Source organism: Calypte anna, chromosome 1, assembly GCF_003957555.1.
Source record: "Calypte anna isolate BGI_N300 chromosome 1, bCalAnn1_v1.p, whole genome shotgun sequence".
Taxonomy (NCBI): domain Eukaryota; kingdom Metazoa; phylum Chordata; class Aves; order Apodiformes; family Trochilidae; genus Calypte; species Calypte anna.
In genome coordinates this window covers 123,797,622-123,815,314 of record NC_044244.1, presented here as the reverse complement: position 1 = coordinate 123,815,314, position 17,693 = coordinate 123,797,622, and the positions used below count along the sequence as shown (strand labels likewise).

The following is a 17,693-nucleotide window of genomic DNA, read 5'->3' as shown; positions in this document are numbered from 1 at the left end:
GAGAGGAAGCAAAGTGAAGCGGTCGCCTCCTCCGAAGCTGCCGCCTCAAGGAGCACGATGGGAAGGGAAGGGCGGGATGGGGCGGTGTCAGGGCCCCGTCCCAGGGGAGGTGCAGGGCTGCCAAGCGGCGCCTCCGCTCCGGCTGCAACGGGGAGGGGACGGATCCAGGGCTGGCCCCGCCTCCCGCCGGGGTCACGCGGCTCCTCCTCCTTCCCCATTCCTGCCCGCCCCTGGCGCTGGCGGGACCGGCTGCAGCTCCTGTGGCCGTTGCGGGTGGCTCCGCCGGACCATGGCTGAGGTGAGCAACAATTTCCCCCCCTATACCACCACCACCTCCCCCCCTTCTTCCTCCTTCTTCCCTTTACCGCCCACCTCCGAGTCTGCTCTCGCCAGCCCTCCATCGGCAGCAGCTCGGGGTTGGGATGGTAGGGGATGGTCAGGCCCGCCGTACAGGTGGGAGGCCGGGGTTATCTCGGCCACCGGCCTTTCCCTTCCTATCACGCCCCTCTCGTTTCGGGTTTCCCCTCAGCAGCGGCAGGACAGGGCAGCGCTGATCAGCGAGATTCGGCGGCGTTTCGAGGCGGAGTACCTGTCAGGTGAGCCCCTCGGTGGTGGAGACCCTGGGGAGGGGCTGGGGGCGGTGGCGGGCCCAGCTCTGTGGTCTCTGGGGTTTGCCCCTTGTCGCTTTGTAGTCTGGGGGCTTCCTCTGTCCCTGCTTTCCCAGGCCAGTGGGTGTTTCTGCCTCTCCTCAGGTGGCCGGAGCTTTTGGGGAGGGTGATGCACGAAGCATGATGTTTTCTGTGTTGACTTTCGGTGCTCTGTTCTGAGTCGCTATCTTGGGCAACAGGACGTGTCGGGGCAAAGGTCTGGATCCTTTTGACCCACAGTTTTGTTGGGTTGGTTGTAGCGTGCGGTCTGGGGTGCTTCTTAGTGCTTTTTGGCCGTAACATACCTGGTGTGTGTGGAAAGAAAGGAATTTGGACCACGACCAGTTTGTCAAGGAGAGAGTTGTTTTTCTAGAGTAACTTGCACTTCAAATTTATGCTGGCCTTCATTAAAATCATGCATCATTCCCAGATTGATGCGTAAGTGCAGCTGCTTTTAAACTTGTAAATGAAGGCCAGGAGGTGCTGGGGATGCCTAGGGGAAAGGGAATACCAGGGTAAGACTATGAGAGTTTGCTTTGATTTCAACTTTGATTTGCATTGCATATGATAAAGGAATATCTAGTAGTAGAGTATGCTAACAACTGCAGTAAGTACTACATTTTATTATAAACGTCCAAAGTCTTTCTATTAAAAGCATTCTTCCATCCAATTTTTAATGCAAATGCAGTAAGAGCCCCATAGTTTAGGAGTTGCATGCATCTCCTTTAAGCCTTAATCCTGCATACACATGCAGTGCTTTGATGTTCATTATCAGAGTTATTGAGGTTACCTAGTTACTACTTTTGCATGATTCTGTTACCTTTTTGTGACTGGTTATAACACTTTTCTTGCAGAGTTTGAGGGTCTTCAGGGTGGTACAACATTGTTTCATATAGGTGATCGGCCAACTTTCACAAGGGAAACTATGTTAGTTTTGATTAGAGATGACTTACATTTCTGGCAAGGTGACAAAATTATGAGAATAGTGCCTTGAAGAGGAGCTCATTTTACCATTTAATATTTCTGTGGGAATAAAGATGTCTTTGATAAAAGATTAGAGCTCATGAGAGTGGAGGATCATATTAAGTTATAAATTCTTTTCACTGTTAATATTTTCAGTTAACATGCATATTTTCCTATGGTAGGTTAATTCATCTTGCTTTGTGGTCTGTTATCCCAAACCCACACTCATAAAGGTTACTTTTGAAAGCCTAGACCTTCGGAACAGTTGCTGCTGAAAGGAATGTTACCTTTTCAGTTGAGGTATCCCTTGTAATCTTGAGATTTCCCAGATTTCTTGAGTTGTAATGGAGCCTTTGCAGGGCTGGTTGTTACAGCCATCAAAATATTTTAATACTGTTGCAAGGTGAAGTGTAATCCAATTTGTAGTATATTGAACACATTTTTTTCAGTAAGCTCATGTTTGGGTCATGGTTTAGGGTTCTTAGTTCTTTCAAGAAAATAGGATTAGGAGTTTTTGAGTTTACATTCTTAAGTTACTCCCTCTAATTTAGGAACAGCACAAGCAAATTAATGTTGTCATGCCTGCTTCAAGTGTGAAAAATGCAGTGTTTTACTTTTATTGTGGTCCTTCAGCCTTTCCTATATATGTTCTAGAAGGTATTCTTTTATACTGCCCTTCATTTAAAAGGGATGTGCATGTTCATGTAGGCAGAAACCCCCAAACGAGACTTTCTGTATTGCAAAGGTATAAATGATTACTTCATATGCAGTAATTTTAGTCTTATGCAGTAATTTTAGCCAAGGCACATGGAGAAACTGATGCTCTGTCAAAGTCAGAGTTGTGAGCCTCTATGGAGCAAACCTAATTTCATCTACAGGTGAGCTGCAAGTGTTAAAATTCAAGTAACTTTTCCAGGCAGTTAAGTTTCTCAGAGGTGGGCTGCTGTGGTTGTGTTCTCCCTCTGAGGGAAATGGTGCTCCCATTTATTCTAGAAACTTGGTGTTAGTGTTATGAAGTGATTCTTCCATATCATGGAACTTGAAGTTACAGCTTCCCCCCTCCTTATGCAAGAAGAATTGCTAATTGTTGCAAGTGAGGCTATCATCTTGCAGTAATTATTTTGGCTGTGAAATGAAAATGTAGAGGGCCTTTGAAATCCTGACTTTTGATGGAAATTATTTATTGGCAGCATACATTGTTTAAAGCAGAATATACAAAAATATACTAATATATATCTTCTTCATAAAAGTTTACTGTTAACTGCCATATCTAATACATGTTGGAATATTTCACATAAATGTTACATCCCACTTATATACGACGGTTTTAACAATTTTCAAGGTACCATGGGAAAAGTTTTTTGTTTAGCAATTGTAAGCACCAGAAATCTTTTTTTTTTTTTTTTTCTGAATTATGCAGTTATTTCATAAATGTTACTAAATTAAAGAATTGTTTAGTAGTCCCATATAGTTTGGAAAATTTGGTGTTGGAGAACCTACTGGCTCATTTCCCAGTGTGCATGAGAACTTTCTTGCTGAAGTTGTTCAGAAAATGTGGCCATTGAGGATTTCTAGAAGGAAAGCGTGAGCACTGTAAGATCTTATCTCGAAGGCAATGTTTAATGTTAACCAAGATACTGAGGTATTTTTTGTTAGACTTAAGTAAATTTTCTAGCTATATTTGAAACATCACTTCAATTTTTGAGAGTAATGTGTATCCCTGGTAATTAAAACTCTTGAATTTAAAGGCATATTTCAAATACTGAAAAGTTGTTATTCCAGTAGTCTAACAAATGCTGTCTGATGTGGTAGGCGGACACTCTTTCTCTTGCAGTTTTGGGGCCTAAATTATATTTTGTCTGTTTGGATTCTTTGTGAGTGCTAGTGATGTAACTGATTAGGGTGGTGACAGGAACAATGCAAACAAGAGATTATTTTCTGGTACTGACTGGTACTAACAATGTTTTCTAGCAAACAGTCTTGTTTCTTTCTTCAATGCATTTTAATTCCTTAGGGGATTTCTAAAATTAGCTTTTATTTCTGGGCTTTTGCTTTCCATTTTAATGTTACAGTGGAAAATATTTATAAACTAATCTTTGTAGAATTTTCCACTCAACAGATCTGTTCCACACTTCCTTTTGCATATTTACCATTTCTTATTGCCTGTATTCCCTGCCCCCTCCCATTTGCATCCTCTTCCAGAAAAAGAATTTTGAGAGATTTCCATTTAAAAGATTAACTTTCATCACAAGTTTCTTTAGCAAAACAAATTTTGGTAGTGACTTATTTGCAAGTGGCCAATATTATAAAAATTATAGATATACAAGATATCCTGAAAAAATTATACAACTTTTGTAGAAGACTCCTAAGGTAATGTTTTGAATACCTGCTTATGTCTGTCAATGCTCTGAAAAGCAGATTTTCCCTGATTTTTGGCTTTCAAGCTAAGAAATGCTGGAAGAGTCAGGAAACATACGGGTAGGACAAATAGAAGGCTATGTGTTACAGAGCTTTTTACCTTTATTGTCAGAGAGTGTTCAGTTTTGCTAAAAATTTAAATTCATCACATCTTGAGGAGGCAGAGACTTTGCTTTTAATACTTGATTTTATTGAAATAACTTGTTTTGTTTTCTTCATCCCTGTCCCTAAGTACTGACCTTCTTAAATTGTTTTCAGTCTTGCTGATTTCCTCATCTAGCAATTGAAGGCACCTACCTGAGTAGTTGTAGTACACGTTAGCTTGACATGTGTAGGCATGAACAGCCAATTAAAATGGGTTTCCTCTTGTCCAAGGTCAGAGTAATAATTACGACCATTTCAGACTGGAGACTTCTTCATTGAAATAGCTAAAGGCAATAGTTAAATTGAGAGGTTTTGTATAATGGAGCACTTAACATACTTTCCAAGTTGCTTTCTTCAGTTTTTTTGCATGATAAGGTGTGGGGTTTTTTTCCTCTATTCAAAGGTATATACTTGCTATCCCTACTTAGCTTAGTGTATGACTTGTTCTGTAACATTTCTAGATATGAATGACTATTCCATTCAGGAAGAAACCTTACAGGTTGTGAATTCTGAACTTCTCTGGATTAATTTAGTGTGGGACTTGGTGCTGCTTTTTTTCAGTCTTGTTGAATATTTTCAGATTTTTATTATTTTTTTATTATTTTTCCTAAAGCATGAATATCAGAAGGAAGTACAACAGTGCAGCATTGGTCTCCTGGTAATATGGATAGCACTGAAAAAAAATGAGAAGAGGATAAAATTAGTGCATCAAAGATTTTCATTAATTCTAGTGGAAGTATTGGAGTGAAATTGGTGTTGATTTGTGCATGTGTTATGCAGGGTCATAGAGTTTCACTGTAAGTTTCTCAGCTAGAAGACGACAATAATAGGGCAGAATGTGATCACTGAGAAACAGAACTCCTCACTTAAGCAACAAAAAGAGGAAATCAAGTAATAGGAAGAAGCATATTGTTTAAGCAGAACTTTTTCTGCCTTTTCCCAGTCTTCTCCCTTGACCCCAAATGTTCAATGAGGAAATTAAAGTAATGCTAAGTAGCTGTTTTAAAAATAAGCTTAAATAAAGGCATGAACTTTGACCCAAGTTTCAGACAGACCTTTTGGGTTTTAGTCTTCTTGCTCACTCATTTTCTGGAAGGGAAATTGGATTGAAGACAGCTAATGTTGCTCTCTTTTCCATGCTGTTGGTACTGTCATTCCCTCATATATAACTTGGAATTTGGTTTTAATGCTTATCAGTAAATACCAAATTTGCTAAGAAGATTATGCTATCTCTCACCTTTCTGGCTCCAACTCTTGCCTAATTTCTACACAGCTTACCAGTTCAACAGAAATGTCTTGAAGCATCACAGTTTTGCTTTTTTTCATTGGCTGTGGAACTGTTCTGGGATTACAGTAAGGTTTGAATTTCTTGGACCAAGGGAGAAGCCAGTTTCCAAGCTTTCAGATAGTTGTCTTAAGCATGAAATGTTTTACAGAAATCTAGCACTACTATTACATATGTGGTTTTCACAATGTCTTTTCACTGGTCTTTCTCAGCAGAAGTAGTTGTGAATACTGTTCCCTGTGTTACTTTTGTGGAAGCAGGGTGTGTTCCAACTACCTTATGAAATTGTTTGTTATGGACTTAATTACAGAGATGTTCATCTCCTGGAGTAGAGGCTCTGTCTCAGTGTCATGTATTTTACTGTCAGTTCTGCAGGTAGGAATAAACAGTCCCTTAATTTTCTAGTGGGAAAAACATCAGTGTATGTTTACAGATACGTTAAGTGGTTAGGTTTGGAGATTGTCTGAGTTCAGATACTTCAGTTAATAGTTTCACCTGAATTTCAGTTTAGAAGTTACCTCTCAACTTCAGTTTCCTTTTGGTCTCTTAATTATGCAGAGTGTGTTTAAATTGTGTTGAGAACCCAAAACTTTTTTCTTTTTTCCAACTGATTCTGTACTAGCTCCAGAAATTTCTAGTAATTCAATAATTTCAATCAAGTGTTCCACGAGTGATTTTAAAGTAGAAATATTCCGATTGTTTCACATCATAGTTTGAAAACGAGTTTTCAGGTGGAAATGCAGATTTGAAGAGGAACTGATCCTCTTATTAGAAGCACTCAGACAATTACATATCACCTGCTGTATGTGAGATAAAACACCTTTCCTTTGGGTTCACAATATCATTCTAAGTTTTATTTACTTTGTAGCAAGAACTTGATAAATCAGGTAAGGTTAAAACTAATCAGTACTTCTATTGTTCTATCAGTTTACCTGATTGGAGTACTGGCATCCTGCAAATGCATATGGGAGCAGAATTTGACTAGTTGTGTGTGAACATTCTGCTTGTATGTGTCATCTTCTTGAGAGTTTAGTTGCTAGAGAAAGAAAAATATTTCACATTTTTTAATTCTGCGTATCTCTGAATCCAGCTTAATTTTCATTTATGTTGAAAGTTTGAATAAAAAGTTTTGCCCGTTTCTTTTTCACTTTCGTTTTCTTAAAATATTTGTAACACTAGATTTCTAATTTTTTTTCTTATTATCTAGCTCCAGAGTTTGGGAAAGTTTGGCCCAGAAATGTGTGCTGAGGCATGTTCCACATAATGATATACGAATGTTTTTAAATTACTGCATGATACAAAATGAACTGTTCTGTCATGCTGACAGTTCTGCTCTTACAGAGATACAGTGAGCAAAGAGAGGATCAGAAAGCAGTGTGAAATGCTATCCTCTTAGTTTTTACATGGTGGTGTTTGTTTTTTGTCTTTAAATACACAGTACTCAAGTCCCTTGTGCAAATAGGATGTACATGGGACTGATCTCAGGAAAATACTTGGATGATTAACTGCAGATGATCTTAGCTAGAAGTCAGTATGTGTTAGAGATTATTAAATCAATTAGAAGTAAGTTAGCTCAGGCATTAGAGACATGTAATGCTGATGTTAAAGTAAATCTTCACTCTTGCAGAGCCCGAGTTTGCCATGGCTATGAGTACCTACAAAATGGCTTGAATAGCCAATATGCCATATTGAATAATCCACAGCATAAAATACCTACTTTACCATGGCTCAGAGAAGCCAGTACTTCTTTTAATTTAGCTGATGGTGGATCTGCCAGCTGCTACTGGAGAGACTGTACATGGCAGTCTCTTGGAAGTGGATTTGTGTTGGAATTAATGGTATGCGAAGGGAGGCTGTGCAGTCTTTCTCCCCTGCTGAGTTTTCAAAACTTGACTGAAAAAGGTACTTGGTCACCTGTTTCAATGTGGAGGTTAGCCTTGATGTGAACTAGAGTGAGGACTGAGGTGACCTGCAGAGATCCTCTCCAGTGTTAGTTTTTTATGATTCCAGCTTGAAACTAGACACTCTTAGCATTTCTCAGGCAAACCTGTCCATAAATTGTTGGGGGAATAATCACATTTCAACTGAGCAGTTAAGACTTTACAAAGTACAACACCTAAAGTCTCTGCAGCTTGTTCCCTTGGTGGCTGGCCTAAAGCCAGAGAAGTTGAACAGCATTTCAGTCTTGTGCTGAGTGTTCACTTTACAAGTCTTAGTCAGAATATAGGGAATAAGCTGACTGGTACAAGCATGGAGATGAAGAGAAAAGTAACTGAAAGATTGAGATAGTTTCGAGTATATTGGAGGCTTGTGGGTAGAGAGGAGCAAGTAGGGGACAAAGAGTAAGGGAAGTGGGATTTGGCTTTAGATTGTCTAAGGAACAATGTAAGGTAGTGGGATCACATCAAAGGAGGGAGAAAATACAGATCTAAAGAAGAAGGAACTGAGTAGAAAATGTCTGAGAAGCAGCTGGATGTGAAGAGGGTAACTATAATAACCCGTAGTGAATGGACACATCTAAAATGGACATGTTCTTACAATTATATTGACTAACTTGACAGGAAACAGCATGAATTGAAAGAAGTAAAATAGGTCATATATTTGCATGTAGACCAGTAAAACTATAAACATTAGCCAAATGTAATGGTGTATTTTTTGTAACATTTTTGACTTAAGATGTCTGATTGGAGTACACAATTCTGAACCATCCAGTCACAGTTCAGAGTAATTATTTTAATTATGATGGCCCTTATTTTGAATATGAAGGATTAGTCTTTCTCGTATGTGAAAATTAACATCTGCTTCATTAACAACCAGACTTAAATTTTATGCTAATCACAAGTAAGTTTAAGTTAATAGTTTTAAGAGCTTAGTGTGTTTCTTAGTAGTTAGCAAAGAGATGGGTATTAGTGCCTGTTACAATCAAGAGGCTGTTTCTATCATAGTATCTTCCTTGGTTTATATTCCAGTGATGCAGATTTCTCAGACAAAGAGGAGCACTGATCAAGAGCTAAGCTTCTCTTTATTCATATCTAAAAAATAATAATAATAATAAAAAAATGGCAGCTCGGCTTGGGCATTTGTATTTTACAAGCTTTCGTATTTATAAAATAATTTTACAATTGCAAAGAATTGAGGAGCCACACCAGTGCCTGTTTCATCTGAAGCACTTCCTAAAGCAAATAAACGTATGTTACTTGTTGCTAACCTGATACAGGAAGAGTATGAGGCTTCAGGAGATGTTCTGGAGATGCATTTAGTTTGTGTGCTGTAAGGTAACAATTTATAGCAAGTGTAGCCTGTGTAATCTTTTTAATTTTGCTTAATTCAATGATCTTTAGTGTGTAGTCAAAAATAGTAACTTTAGCATTTGTTCTCTGACATTTTTTGTCTAACATGCTGATGCTTGTAAGTTTGAGAACTCAAGCTTGATTTAATGATGCTTAATATTTATCAATACACAAATTCTTAGACTATATACTAATTTATGACATAGAAACCTTATTTAAGAAAAATTTCACCTGTGCTACACACACTTCTTGTTTTGTAATGTTTTTTTACTTGAATACAAATCACAGAAAATATATTTCTGGTGAGAGTAATCTTGCAGTATTCCTAAATATCATCACAGTATGTAGAGGTTTTAAATCAATGTCTGGTGCAGTGTTTTGTCTGCTTAATTTTGAGACTTCAAAAGAAAGCCTCTATATTGAAATGATGAATCTCCTTTTCATGTTTTCATAGCAGATGCTGTATTCTCACAATAATTAATTTATTTGCTAGATAAATCAGATAAATATGACTTCAGAGATGTGGAAAGACTTCAGCAAGATGATAAATGGGTTGAAAATTATCTGATTTGGCGTCATGATGTTGTGGATGATACATTAAAGATGATTGATGAAAGCTTTCGGTGGAGGAAAGACTATACAGTTAATGGTAAGCTGTATTATGTAGTGATACATAATTTTTGGTGGTATATGTTCCTTTCCTATTAAACTGCAACTGACATATGTATTCCTTAAGCAGCTTTTAAGGATTTTGTAAGTACCATAGAGAGCTCAGCAAGAGCTTTTCTACCCAGTTAAAAAAAAACCTAAACAAAAACCAATCAAACAGAACAAAACACAAAAAACCACCAAAACCAACAAAACCCCCTAATGCTTGTGTTGATCAGTACTGCCTCACTGCTTTGCTGTTTTTCCATATATCTGCTGAAAGGCTGTTTAAGATGAAAGAAGGAACACAGTTAGCTATCTCTTGTTTTGTATGTGTGCATTTGATAACAACATGGAAAAGGCAGCCCTCAAAAAAAAGGGCTCTGTTTTTGATCCTAGTAGCTCTGGTCTGACACCCTTGGTAGAATATATTTGGGTTTTGTGCTGTGTAGTTGAGCTTTATGTTTATGTTGAGCTTCACAATCTGAATTAAGAGAGCAGGAGGAGCTGCAGATATGAGCAAAAATAAATGCAGCATTTTTTCTTAGGTCAATTATTTATTCTTATTTCTTGCTAAATATATCCTATTTTACAGCTTGGGAGGAAGAAAATTATAAAGATTTAAAATGAGCTCAATATTTGTATTAGTTTAGTAAAGGCCTTGGACAATATTTTTGCATTTTATTGCTAGACTGCTATATTTTCAGTGACTTGTTACATTACAATGTGGTTATTGTGAATTATCTTTTATTTGGCTTTGCAGATTTGACGGAATCTGTCCTTCCAAAATGGTTATTTGAAAACGGTACTCTCTTTCTGCATGGATATGATAAAGAGGGATATAAATTATGTAAGTTACACAGAGTATAGTATTCCATACTTTCTATATTATTATTATTTTCCCCCCAGCATTTTAGTTTCCTTTTTAAAAACAAATGTTTTAAAAATGGGAAAAGGTATATAATGGCAGCTGTTTTTACTAAAAATGAGGGGAAGTTGGTAACTTTGAGTATTTCTTTGGATCTCAGAAGTGGAATGAGGAAACTTTACTTGAAGTTTTTGAAAATCATCAGTCTTTATCATAATTATAATGCAGTTTTTAACTTCCACAATGAAGTAAAAGAAGTGTAACTTTTTTGCATTATTCTATGGACTGAGGAAATTACACAATTGTTTCATGACAAGAATGTGTTAAGTCAGGTAAATAATGATTTATGATTTTGTCACAGAAACATAATTAATGTCTTAACTTTCTGTGCCCTATGTGTTTCTTTTTGTGAATATTAATTGGATCAGAATATCTGAGTTGAAATCGTGTCTTGTTAGTCAACGTGTGAGAAATGTATTCCTTGCGCTACAGGCTCCATTCCCATTCTGTTATATAAAATAGGCATTTTAAAGCGTATAAAGAAGTTATGTAAGAATTATTGATTACTTTCACAGGAGTCCTGTGTGTGAATAGGAGTATCTTTTTGACATTCTGAATTTACAGCATCTAGTTAATATGTTGTGGTTGTTTTTATTTTAAAAAAGAAAGTTTGTTTCTTTGCATTAAAGTGCCTTCTGTATAGGTATTTGATTACTTTCTGTTAATTTGGATCTGTTTCAATTTATGTGTGTGGTTTTTTTACCTTTCTTCTCTCAAGTTTGGTTCAAAGTGAAGCATCATGTAAAAGATCCCAAACAGCAACTTGACAAAAAGAAACTGGTAGCTTTTTGGTTAGAACATTATGCCAAGAGAGATCATGGAAAGCCCTTAACAGTGGTATTTGACATGGCTGAAACTGGAATCAGTCACATTGTAAGTATTGTTGTGTTTTTCTCATTGCTTTCTGAATTACTTAACCTGTGTCCTCAGAAAAAGGGAAGTCCCTCTGCAGTTTTTGATAACTAAATAACAGTTGCTCAAGTCAGTGGTATGTAGGGCTTCCTCCTAATGACATCAGCAGTTTCCAAAATAGTTTGTTACTTATTAAAGTTTAAGTCTTGTACAGCACACTGAAAACTTGCTTTTAGTTTCACTTTCACTAAAGCTGTCACAAAGCACACAAGTATCTATTACATGACCCCTGGAATTTCAGTCTCTGAGGACATTCCATATTTGCTTTTGCTTCAGTGATTTTTGCACATTATCTGAACCTGTTGTAACGTGGCACTCACACACCTGAGTTTCTTTGAAGGATGCTAAACAATACTGTGTTTGTAGTAGCATCAACACTGTAGAATGTAGTGTGGGGTCTCTTCTAGTCTGCCTGAGCTAGAACCACAGAATTGTCATGGTTGAAAAAGACCTCTAAGATCAGACTCCCACTGTCAACTCAGGTAAACCCACCATGTCCGCTAGAGTATGTCCTTAAGTGCCACATCTATACATTTATTTAATACCTCCAGGAATGGTCACTCCACTACTTCCATGGGCAGCCCATTCCAGTGCCTGACTACTCTTTCATTATAGAAATTCTTCCTAATATCTAGTCTGAACATCCTCTGGCACAACTTCAGGCTATTTCTTCTAATCCTGTTGTTATTTACTTGGGGGAAAAGGCCAACCCTCATCTGACCACAGCCTCCTCTCAGGCAATTGTAAATAGCAATAATGTCTCCTCTTCTCCAGACTAAATAGTCCCAGTTCCCTCAGATGCTTCTCACAGGACTGGTGCTTGGATGAGCTCCAAGCAGCTCCATGTCCTTCTTGTAATGAGGTGCACAGAACTGAATGCAGTACTCAAGATGCAGCTGCACCAGTGCTGAGTAGAGGAGGGGACAATAACTTCTGTACGTCTGTTGGCCACACTGTTTCTGGTGCAAGCCAGGATGCTGTTGGCCTTCTTGGCCACCTCAGTGTACTGTTGGGTGTCAATTGAGTTGGCTGTGAGTGAACATCCCCATGTCCTTTTCCTTTTGGGCAGCTTTCCAGCCACTCTTCCTCAAGCCTGTAGTGTTGATGGGGTTGTTGTGACTGAAATACAGGACTTGGCACTTGGCCTTGTTAAACCTCATGCTGTTGGCCTCAGCCCATCTATGCTGCCTGGCCAGGTCCCTTTGCAGATCCTTCCCACCCTCAGGTAGATCAACACTCCCACCCAATTTGGTGTCGTCAGCAAACTTACTGAGGTGCCCACATTTACATCATTGTTGAAGATACAGAACAGGACCAGACCCAAAGCTGAGTCCAGGAGGACACCACTGGTGACCAGTCACCAACTGGATTTAACCATTTAGCAACACTCTTTGGGCTTGGATGTCCAGCCAACTTTACTAAGTCCAGATAGACAACATTCACAGCCTTTCCCTCCTCCACTAGACAGGTCACCTGGTCATAGAGTGAGACCAAGTTGGTCAAGCACAACCTCCCTTTCCTGAACCCATGCTGGCTGGGCCTGATCCCCTTGGCTGTCCTGCACTTGCCATGTGAGCATGATAGATTAACCTCTCTATAATTTTTCCTGGTGCCCAGGTCAGACTGACAGACCTGGATTTCCTCAAATCGTCTTTCTGTCCCTTCTTTTAGATGGGTGTCACGTTGGCAAGCCTCCAGTCATCTGGGACCCCCCTTGTTAACCAAAACTGTTGGGAGATGATGGAGAGAGGCTTGGCAAGCTCATCTGCCAGCTCCCTCATTACTCTCAGGAGTATTCAGCTCAGTGTGGTATTTTTGATTTTGATGCAGAAATGCTTTTGTCTGTTTTAGGAGGTAAACAGTTGCCTTAGTACATACTTCTTGTAAACAGTTGTTCTGAGATTAAATATTTCAATCTACAAAACATAGAGAAATAAATATGGATCACTTGTTAAAAGTATGTATTTCAGTAAACTTGGGATAGGAATACCAGTGGACATGAGCAAAAGATCTCTGTGTTCTATGTGTCAGCACTTCTATGGGGATCAAAGTGATAAACTTCTCTGTGTGGAGTTATTTTTAAAATACATTACACCCAAAGACAGAATCATCATCTGCATGCTGTGGGTTTTCTTTTTTTGCAGTTCTTTTTCACTTCTTTTGCTTTGAGTTGGAATTTTGAACCCAGTACTTTCTTCCCTGACTGGTTGCAGACTGTCATCTGGACATTTACATTAAGTCTTTAAATTCACTAGACCTGTTTGTGGTGTTTTTATTATCAGTTTTAGGTCTGAGATTCAGCATCAATTTGTATACAGCTTTACCTAGAGTTGCTGTTAATAAGAGTCTGAATCATACACTACTTCTACCAGCAGAACTTGTTCTGGTTAATGGCACAGAACAAAGCTGCAGCTTTACCTATTGGTTTAGGTCCTTTTCTGCAATTAGGACATAAAAACGTGTTCTTAAAGCTTACATAAATTTAGGAGTGAGTGTTTGTTGTATCTCTTAGGTGTGGCTTTCTATCTATTAGTGTCTTTACAAGGAAAGCATAACTGCATACTCATAGTTTGCTTACAGACATCTTTAAGATTTGCATCTATGCTTTGCTCTGTAGACATTTAGAAGGTAAGAATAGTATCTTTACCAGAAGCATTTACTGGTTCTCAACTTAGACAACCTAAAATCAGGACTCGCTTTCAAGAGCAGAATCTAAGCTGATTTAGATTGCAAGATGGAGATCTTGCCTGTCATTACATGTTGATAGCTTAAATCTAGTAACTAAAAATCTCCTACATTGTAAACTTTAAAATCTTATTTTTGTAGAATATTGATTTTTTTGTTTGCTTGTTTGTTTGTTTTGGGTTTTTTGTTTATTTGTTTTGTTTGTTTCAAAATGCCATGCTGTCCTGTTACAGTACTGACTAAAACTTGTATCTTATTCTTTCTTTTTTTGTTGGTATGGCAAGAATTAATTTAAATATAAACACTCAAAAAAAAAAAGCTTTCTTTTTGCCTTTTTCAGGTGGGATGGTTAATGTTGCATTTCTTTTGAATAATCCCCATAATACAGGATAGTGCTGCTTTTAGACAGGCAATGGTATACAGAGCAGCATCCTTGTTAATGCACAAGAGATTCTAATCATTGCTTGGAAATCTATCACTTTATTAAATGAAAGATACAGCATGTGGTATAAGCTACAGCTACTTGGGATAAATGCTTCTCTTAAAGGCTACCTTCTGCCTGTAAAGATACCAAGCTTTCAGTTAGGTTCTAATTACTGAAACTGCTAATAAAGCTTACAGATGTGGGTAATCTTCTTACACGGGATGTTGTGGTTTTCTCTCTGTGTGCATATGTTGGAATAGTGTGTTCACATTGCTCTAGAAGCCTGGTCCCTATAGTAGTTTTGCTGTTATGGTAGGCTTTGGATCCTTTATCAGCAGTATATTTGGTATTGCTTTTGAAAGTAGTAGTACTGGTTACTTCTGGTAAGAGGGAAAATACGAGAATTTGTAGCAGGCTTCCCACTTACCAAAGTGGGAAGTACCTTATTGAGGTCAGGTATTTCTTACTGTATTACCTATACTTATTTAAGAAAGTGCCTTTTTTCCCTTTGTTGTGTAATCAGTTTTCTTACACTCGGATCTTGGAATAGAGACCAGGTTGTACTGTTTCTCTGCTGCTGCTCATTGGATGGAAACACCCTGAAAATGGGCGTTGTGCAAATTTTTAAGTGCTGCCTTTGCCCAAAATTTCTTTACATACCACAAGCTAATGCTAAAACAAAAAGTAGACTTAAAATAAAAATTTTGGGGTTTTTTTTTTGTGTGTTTGTGTGTGGGGTTTTCTTTTTATTGTTGGGGTTTTTTTCCTTGTCCTGGAAGATTCTGACAACAATAGTGCATTGAATGATATGTAAGATAAGTTACTCAAGTGCTCTCCCTTATGAGGCTTTAAAATAGTCTGTCAAGCTTCGCTAGTTTTTTTTTTTTTTTTCCTATAACTTTCCCATACAGCTTAAATCTTATTGGTCCTCAGCAATAGTTTAGATGCCTCACTTCCTGAATTATTAATAGATCTTACCTTTTATTTTCCATCATAAAGCAAAGTTTGACTCAATTCTGCAGCATTTTATGCCATCCCTTTAACTTCAGTTTGGATGATGTTATTAATATGTGTAAACTTTGAATATAGATGATTACAGTATGGTAAGTATCTTGTGCTATTTCATAAATGCTTTAGCTTAACTAAGCTTGCATTTTTAATGCTTTTATTTCCATTCCATTTACTCTCTCCTTTTATTTTAGGACTTGGATTTTGTTCGGTTTATTGTCAACTGTTTTACAGATTATTACCCAAACTTCCTCAGTAAGTATTGTTTATTACATCTTAAGCACTGCAGATTTGTGTAAAATAGCATTTCATAATGTTATGGATGATGGGGGAGAAGTTAAGTCTTTTTGCATGTACTTCATGTGGCTTGAAGAAATAAATGAGGCAGGCTTGTTCTCAGAAATGTGTAGTTGGACCATAAGGCATGTTCAGGTTTTACATACAGCATAACTACATGGATCACATGAACATTATAGATTATAACATTTTGTGCTCATAATAGTCATCAGAGCAAATTTTACATTTGTCAAAAATCAAGTGGCCTTTCATGAAATAAGAACCTAAGACATTTTCACAGATGAAAAATTGATATGAGCACCTAGTAGAACTGAATTGACCGGTTCTTTTCATTTGCTCTTTGTTACTTGTTATAAAATTTGCAAAGTTGCCCGACAGTTTGTATTCTTTAGGAGTCCTCAGGGGAGTATTTCCAGGTACACGCCTGGAAAAACTTGCATGTTTGTCTGCTATTTTTTTTTTACATGTAGGGGAACACTGAATAGGTTTTTTCGCCAGGTTAACTTACCTAACTTAAAAATTTGTGATGAAAATGTGTCTTTAAACTGATTATTAGGTTTCAGCTTGATTGAAGTTCAAAACTTTGGTCAAATATCAAACTTAAAACAAGTTCAACATTAAATTTTTTGCTTATTAACATTAAAGAGAAATTTTAGGGCATTCTCAGTCAAAGCACTAACTTTTCAGACTTCTCTGCTAAAACAAAGAAAGCTTGGGAAAATGCAGATTTACAAAGACTCTTGCAATTTCCTTCCTTGGGAAGAAGAGGTGCTGAATCTTCTGTTAAACTTTTCCATTCAATAGTTGCTATGCTAGTTCAGGTTGAGACCTTCCTTTTCACTGCTGTATTTGCGGGGAGTATTTCTTAATATCAGTGTGTCAGAAAAGTGGTATCCCAGAGAAATACATAAATACTGTATAATTCTAGTAACTGTTTCACAAGCGAACAGTTAATGTCTTTATATAGTAAAAGAAATTGGTTTATACGTGCAAAAGGCCCAAAACTGTTTCTACAAGGAAGTGAAAATAAGGTTCTAAAAATGATTATACACTTTTTATATGACTTTTATTGTGCCTTCGCTTAAACAGAGAAATAGGTAGTAGTTGGTATTCAGATTACTTCCTCTTTTTGTCTTTCTTTTTTAGCAAAGATAGTGATATTTGAAATGCCATGGATAATGAATGGTGAGTTGTTCGGTTTTGGCTATCTTTGGTTGGTTTGTGGGTTTTTTAGGTAACTTTTTTAGATTAGAACATTAATAGGAAGCATTTTTATGCTCTGTGGAGTTATAGCTGAATGATGGAAATTTTTTAAACATGTATCTTTAAATCTATCAGATTGTAGGTTGCATACTTTTTGTTTTTCCTTCTACCACTGTATTTTGGATCATAACTTTGAATACACTTTGTATTCATTCTATTGTCTTTAAAGCTTGGGAGAGTTTGATAGTCTGTTACTAGAATGTAATCTTTTCAAAACTACATCAGTTAATACTTTAGGAATACCATCATAAAAAAAATTGATACTTAAACCAGCAAAAACCTACAATACACAATGAAAGATAGATGCCTGGCATTGGACTCTTGATTTTTACACATTGTGATGTGTATACTTCAGTAATTATCTTCAGTTATAATGTAGAGGATAAATGTGTTATTTCTATGTTTTATCAAATGAATGTGTATTTTTATGCTGGCTTTATATTTTTCTGTATATTCATGTTTTACCATCACCAAGATAACTATGGTGTTTGAAAATATTCTCTTATTCTAAGTAAGTGTCTTTCAAAGCAGAAAAACATTTTCCATTAGGAAGGTTCTGTACATAACTTCCCTTCACTCAGATATGGAAATAGAATTGCTTTTGCCCTTTTAGTACTTCCTGCTCTAAATTTCAAGACAGCAAAGTTGTCAATAGTTAAATCAAAGTTACTGTTCCCATGAAAGCCTGTGGTCTGTCTGCAGTCATAGAAAAGTGTATAACAATAAAATTTTTTTTTCTGTAAATAGCACTCTTTTTTTTTTCCTTGCACTATATATAACC

General features: G+C 37.2%; 1 protein-coding gene across 2 annotated transcripts in view; it reads left to right on the top strand.

Moving 5' to 3' along the window:
• The first annotated feature begins 208 nt into the window (after nucleotides 1-208).
• MOSPD2 (motile sperm domain containing 2) overlaps nucleotides 209-17,693 on the top strand; it is a 33,460-nt gene continuing 15,975 nt past the window's right edge. The window contains exons 1-7 of one of the 2 annotated variants that reach the window (XM_030469132.1): nucleotides 209-298; nucleotides 533-596; nucleotides 9,241-9,396; nucleotides 10,159-10,245; nucleotides 11,042-11,196; nucleotides 15,547-15,607; nucleotides 16,796-16,834. In XM_030469132.1, the coding sequence (XP_030324992.1) occupies nucleotides 290-298; nucleotides 533-596; nucleotides 9,241-9,396; nucleotides 10,159-10,245; nucleotides 11,042-11,196; nucleotides 15,547-15,607; nucleotides 16,796-16,834 (571 nt within the window). In that variant the 5' untranslated portion in view covers nucleotides 209-289. Of the gene's footprint in view, nucleotides 299-529; nucleotides 597-9,240; nucleotides 9,397-10,158; nucleotides 10,246-11,041; nucleotides 11,197-15,546; nucleotides 15,608-16,795; nucleotides 16,835-17,693 lie in introns of both variants that reach the window. The other variant, XM_030469131.1, reaches the window with a different exon arrangement.